Below are 5453 nucleotides of genomic sequence, written 5' to 3'. Positions count from 1 at the left end.
CGGCTGTGGCTGGCAGGGCTGCCCGGGGTCCGGGAGAGCCCGGCTGGGCTGGCAGCGCTGACACGGGGCTGGGGGAGACCCCTGGGGCTGGCTGGGCGGCTGCTGCTGCGGGCGCTGGGCCGGGCCGGTCTGGTCCCAGGGGTTGGCTGGGAGCGGCCCCCCTTCTGGGGAGCACACCTGCATGGAAGAAAGAGCATGTGTCCACCTGGGCCAGTGTGCCTGCAGACCCCCCGTCCAGCCCGGCCCAGACATGCTGCCCCGCACCAGCAGCCCAGCCCCAGGTGAGTGAGAGCATGACACACGGAGAAGACCCTCCCTGGAGGAAGGAGTGAACAGTGAGCCGGAGGGGGACAGCCTGCCGAGCACCTGCACAGCCTGCACTCTGCTCGCTCGCTGGGGGAAAGCCCCCACCAAGGACCACCGGCCACTTGTGCCCCAGACACTGCGCTTCACGCAGGTTAGCAACGGAGAGCACCCCGCAATGAGCCCGGCCCCGCGCGGAACAGACACAGTGGACACCCCATGGTTGGCGGAGCCTGACGGACGCGATGGGGAAACGGGGCCAGCCTATCAGGTGCACCCTCAGGCCCCCCACACCTGCTTCAGCCCAGAATCCAGCCTCACAGAGGGCACTGCCCGGCCCCGGTCCACCTGTGCCCCACCCCCCATGCCCGACAATGACAGAATGCATGCCCGGCAGACCCAGATGCCGACAGGCGGTGTCCAGGTGCTGGTGTGGCCCATGGGTGCCCACGGTTCTGAGTGGGGTGGGCCACGCTCACCTGCTTGGCGGGCTGCAGTGGGACTTTCTTCCCCCGGTCGCAGGTGGGTTCCAGGTCCTGCTCGGGGCTGCCCACCTCCGGGGGCCGGCCGTTCTCACTGGGCTCTGCCGGAGGGCTGTTTTCTGACTCCCGGGGCTTTTTGACGAGGCGACGCTCCCATTTCTCCTTCCGCTCCTGTGGCTTCAGGGCCATGTCCTTCTGTGGGGGAGGCGGGACGAGCAGGTTAACTGGCAGTGACACTGGACACTGTACCTGAGGACCCCCGGGCAGCTCCAGGACCACCTGTTGCCACCATCGCCGAAGGGGACAGAGGCGGCAATGAGGAGACCCTGAAGGGATGCCCAGGTGGGGCCCCAGAGCCCAGGCACCATCTACCCAGAGATTGACCTCTGCAGCCCACCTGGGTCATGCACACCTGTGGGCACACCTGACGGATGGGCAGGTGCCACCACACAGACCCTGCCTGGATGCAGAGCGACCCTACACGGTGGGCCGGCACAGTGGTGCGCCACCCCCAGTGGCTGAGGCAATGGCCCCGCCCTGAAGGCCCTGCACCCAGAACACTCCTGGACACCAGGTGGCTCCGCTGCCTGAAACCACCGATTCTCTGTAGCCGCCTTAGGGCTTGGTCCCTGTAAGCATCATTACCGTACAGCACCCACATTCCCAACCGCACCCACAAACCAACTGTGAAGCTGAGCCATTAACAGTGGCAAACACCACCTCCATGTCCCCTCCCTGGGGCCCAGGCCCCCGGCCCTGCAGGCAGAGGTGTGGCCCCACCCCTCTGGCCACGTGGGCACCCCACCATGCCTGGAATCGGACCGCCTCTTCACGCCCTGCCCTTGTGGGAGGAGGCCCTGTGGGGTGAACATGTCACCCCTGGATACAGCCAGGCCTGGAGCCCCCTCCTTTTAGGGGCCAGGAGGCTGTGGGTCACGGAGGCCGCCTGTCCCCAGAACTCCTGGACTGGAGACCTAGAGGCCCTCACCCGCTCGGTTCAGGAGCTCCGGCCAATCCCACCTGCCCCACCCGCAGGCTGGCCGCCCTTCGCACATTAGCCCAGGGCCTGGCGCAGCCGTTCCTCCCCTCTGGCATCCCTATGGCTCACACTTCCCACCGCAGTCCCGCCCCACCTTCGAGACCTGCCCCTGGGGCACGGAGGACCCTGCAGGGTTCCCTCCATGTGGTCCTCTCCCATTTGCCTGGGACTGAGCGGGTTCCCAGGACATGGGACTTGGGGTGCTAAAATCGGGGGACCTCAGAGACTGCCAAGGCCCCTCAGCCGCCACCAGAGCACCCTCCTCTTTTACTCACAACCTTCACTAGGGTCCCTCCCACCACACCCACTGGGAGGCAGGAGGGGGTTCTCTCTGCCTGGCCCAACTCCCCGACCCCCTTCATCCAGGACGAGCACTTCCAACACCCCACATGGCGCTGACCCCTGGCCCTGGCCTGGGGACCTGTGCAGTGGCCTCCAGCTGTGCTGCGTGCGGGACAGTTCACCCCACACCTCCTTGAGGTGCATCTACTGACCCCAGGCAAGGCCCCTGCCTGGGAGGCACCTCCTTCACCCGCTGGCGCACGGCTGTCCCCATGTTACACCGCCCTCGAGAAGGCCTCCCTGCCCCGGAAGCTTCTGGATCCTGCCTCACTACACCCGGGCCAGTCTCCTGCTGCCCATCCAGGAGATGGTCACTGTGACCCTGCGCTGACCACCTGGGCCACCCCCGACCCACATTCGACGGGGATGAAATGTTCCCAACCTCTGTCAGTTTCTGTTCTCCCAGCCTCTTGCCAACACCCAGCCCCTCCCCTCCGCCCTCACTGTGCGCCAGGCAGCGTGCCCCTGCTCCCCTCCGCCCTCACTGTGCACCAGGCAGCGTGCCCCTGCTCCCCTCCGCCCTCACTGTGCACCAGGCAGCGTGCCCCTGCTCCCCTCCGCCCTCACTGTGCGCCAGGGAGCGTGCCCCTGCTCCCCTCCGCCCTCACTGTGCGCCAGGGAGCGTGCCCCTGCTCCCCTCCGCCCTCACTGTGCGCCAGGGAGCGTGCCCCTGCTCCCCTCCGCCCTCACTGTGCGCCAGGGAGCGTGCCCCTGCTCCCCTCCGCCCTCACTGTGCGCCAGGGAGCGTGCCCCTGCTCCCCTCCGCCCTCACTGTGCGCCAGGGAGCGTGCCCCTGCTCCCCTCCGCCCTCACTGTGCGCCAGGGAGCGTGCCCCTGCTCCCCTCCGCCCTCACTGTGCGCCAGGGAGCGTGCCCCTGCTCCCCTCCGCCCTCACTGTGCGCCAGGGAGCGTGCCCCTGCTCCCCTCCGCCCTCACTGTGCGCCAGGGAGCGTGCCCCTGCTCCCCTCCGCCCTCACTGTGCGCCAAGCGTGCCCCTGCTCCCCTCCGCCGGGACCTGCTCAGCTGCGCGGCTGTCACCCAGAGGGAAGGAGGGACTACAGCCTGCCCTGCCCACAGGGGTAGGGGGGCAGGGGGGCTCTTGGGGTGCTGTCCCAGGATGGGGGACAAAGAGAAAGAACATGGGACCAGCTCAGAGAAGGGCTGCCTCATCCTGGTGAGGAAACCAGTCCCAGAGCAGGCACGGGCTCCTGGTTGCGTGGGGAGGAGTAGAAGCAGCTGTGAACCGGGGTCGCAGGCCTCACAGCTCCGCTGGCCTCAGTGCCCCCACCCCCCGACCTGACAGCCTCGTCAGGCACCTGCCGGCCTAGCCACCTGTCCGCTCCCCTGCTGGGGGCAGGTCCCACAGAGGCACTGGGCCTGGTGTGGTCGGCGCTCAGTAAACGCTCAGCGGTAGGGAGGGGACAGAGCGCGCCCTGCTGGCCAGCAGCCCTTCTTCCCAAGGCCAAGGCCGCCCCAGCACAAGGGAGCATGGCCTGCCCCAGGGCCACCACAGACAGGCCCCCGGGGGACACACATCCGGGCAAGGGCTGCCAAGGGCGGTGAGGGAGGCGGCTCCCATCCCAGGTGGGCCTCCGGCGGCCGCCCTGCTGGCCCTGCTTCTAGCAGCTGGTCCCACGGTTTTCCTCTCACCACCTGCCTCCCCACTGCGGCCAGCGTCTCTAATGGAGCCACAGGTGGGCTGAGCCCGGACCCGACTCTGTCCGGTGTGGAGGGGCTGACGGTGCCCCTGACACAGGACCCACAAACACGATGCACCCGCAGACCAGCTGCGCCCAAACCCCAGCTACAGGACAGCCCCCTGGCTGGCAGGCCTGACGCCCCCACATGGAGGGGAGAGGCCCCCCAGAGGGAGGGGACAGGACACGAGAAGGTGGGCAGGGACAGCACTGCGGTCCGGGCAGATGTGGCCACCAGGGAACTGCCGGAGCCTATGGGAACCCCCCAATCTGCCCAGGTACGAATGAGGTGGGGCAGCAACCTACAGGAGCCAGTGGAACACAGGTGGGCCAGGTCAGCAAACCGCACAGGCCCTGGGCGGGCGGACCTGGCACCACCTCTCAGAAGAGCGACTGCCTTCACTTGTCAAAACCCTGCCATGGGGAACCCCACGCACAGGACGCTCGGCCTCTGTGCTAACCCCGGGCACCTGAGCCTCCAGGCACTCAGCAGAGGGAGGAAGGGGGAGGCCTGTGACACCCCACCACGGTGAGCAGAGGAGTGGCTGGGGGGACAGGAGATGGTCCCTACCACGTGCCTGGGGAGGGGACGAGCAGCAGACAGGCCACAGCCGCGAAGGGCACCTCGGAGCATCCGCTCTGCGGGCCCACCATCCACGAGGAACGTGTGGTGACTGGGGGCGGAGGGGGACACACAGCAGGCCCTGCCATAGCCTGTGGGGCCACGGCCTGCAAACCAGTGTGAACGCCCATGGTGCTGAGCCCAGGCAGCAGCCCAGGCAGCTGGGCACCTGCTGTGGCATCTGCAGGCTGCATCAGGACCCTCCACCTGCCCAAGACCATGGGGAAGACACAGCCCATGCTGGGGGGTAGGGGGGGAGGTCATGGTTCTGTGGGCCAGGCTGCAGTGGCTGGGCCCTGGATGGGGACCTCACCCTGGGCCTCGCCTCGGCTCCCTCCTCTACAAAGTGGGAGCGAGGACAGCGCCCTCTCGGCCAGCATCCTCACTGCTCCCGGCCTCATCTCCCCCACGATAGGCCTGACCCACAAAACAGGAGATGGTGACTGCAGGAACCCCAGCCCACAGTGAGCGGGGCACCCACGTGGGCCACGGGCCATGCGATGGCTTTGGAAGATGCAGCCCGACAGCCGTGGGCTCTCCGGGGGGTGGAGAAGCAGCCCAAGGCCATCCTACGGGGTCCCATCCTACGGGGTCCGTGCCACCTCGTCCCATGGTTACAAAGAGCTCGCCCTCTCTGGGCCTCAGTTTCCCCGTCTGAAGAGCAGGTGCACAGGCTTTTCCACCAACAGCGCTCCTCGCTGAGCCTGGCCCTCGCGAGGTCTCAGCCCGGTGCCCCTGTGGGAGGAGTGAGCTGGGCACATGGCCCCCCAGCGTGGGCTTCCAACACACTGGCTGGTGGGGCCCAATCCCAGCTCCCCATTCTCCCACACCTGGGCCCCCTCCTCAGCCAACAATACTGCCACACGATGGACTCCCCGCTGGGCTGCAGTACTGACGTACTGGGATCCTCTCAGCCCCCCACTTCGAGGCAGGCACAGGGGTTTCCCTCAGGGGCAGACACGGGTGCA

General features: G+C 67.8%; 1 protein-coding gene across 1 annotated transcript in view; it reads right to left on the bottom strand.

Moving 5' to 3' along the window:
* FBRSL1 (fibrosin-like 1) overlaps positions 1-5053 on the bottom strand; it is a 28672-nt gene extending 23619 nt beyond the window's left edge. Inside the window, 4 exon segments of the mRNA XM_015567235.1 lie at positions 783-1182; positions 4435-4537; positions 4655-4725; positions 4980-5053. Coding sequence (XP_015422721.1) covers positions 783-1182; positions 4435-4537; positions 4655-4725; positions 4980-5053 — 648 coding nt within the window.
* Between the last annotated feature and the right edge of the window lie 400 nt (positions 5054-5453).

The sequence above is a fragment of the Myotis davidii genome, unplaced genomic scaffold (genome assembly GCF_000327345.1).
Source record: "Myotis davidii unplaced genomic scaffold, ASM32734v1 scaffold43, whole genome shotgun sequence".
NCBI lineage: Eukaryota > Metazoa > Chordata > Mammalia > Chiroptera > Vespertilionidae > Myotis > Myotis davidii.
This window is presented reverse-complemented; position numbering and strand designations above follow the sequence as displayed.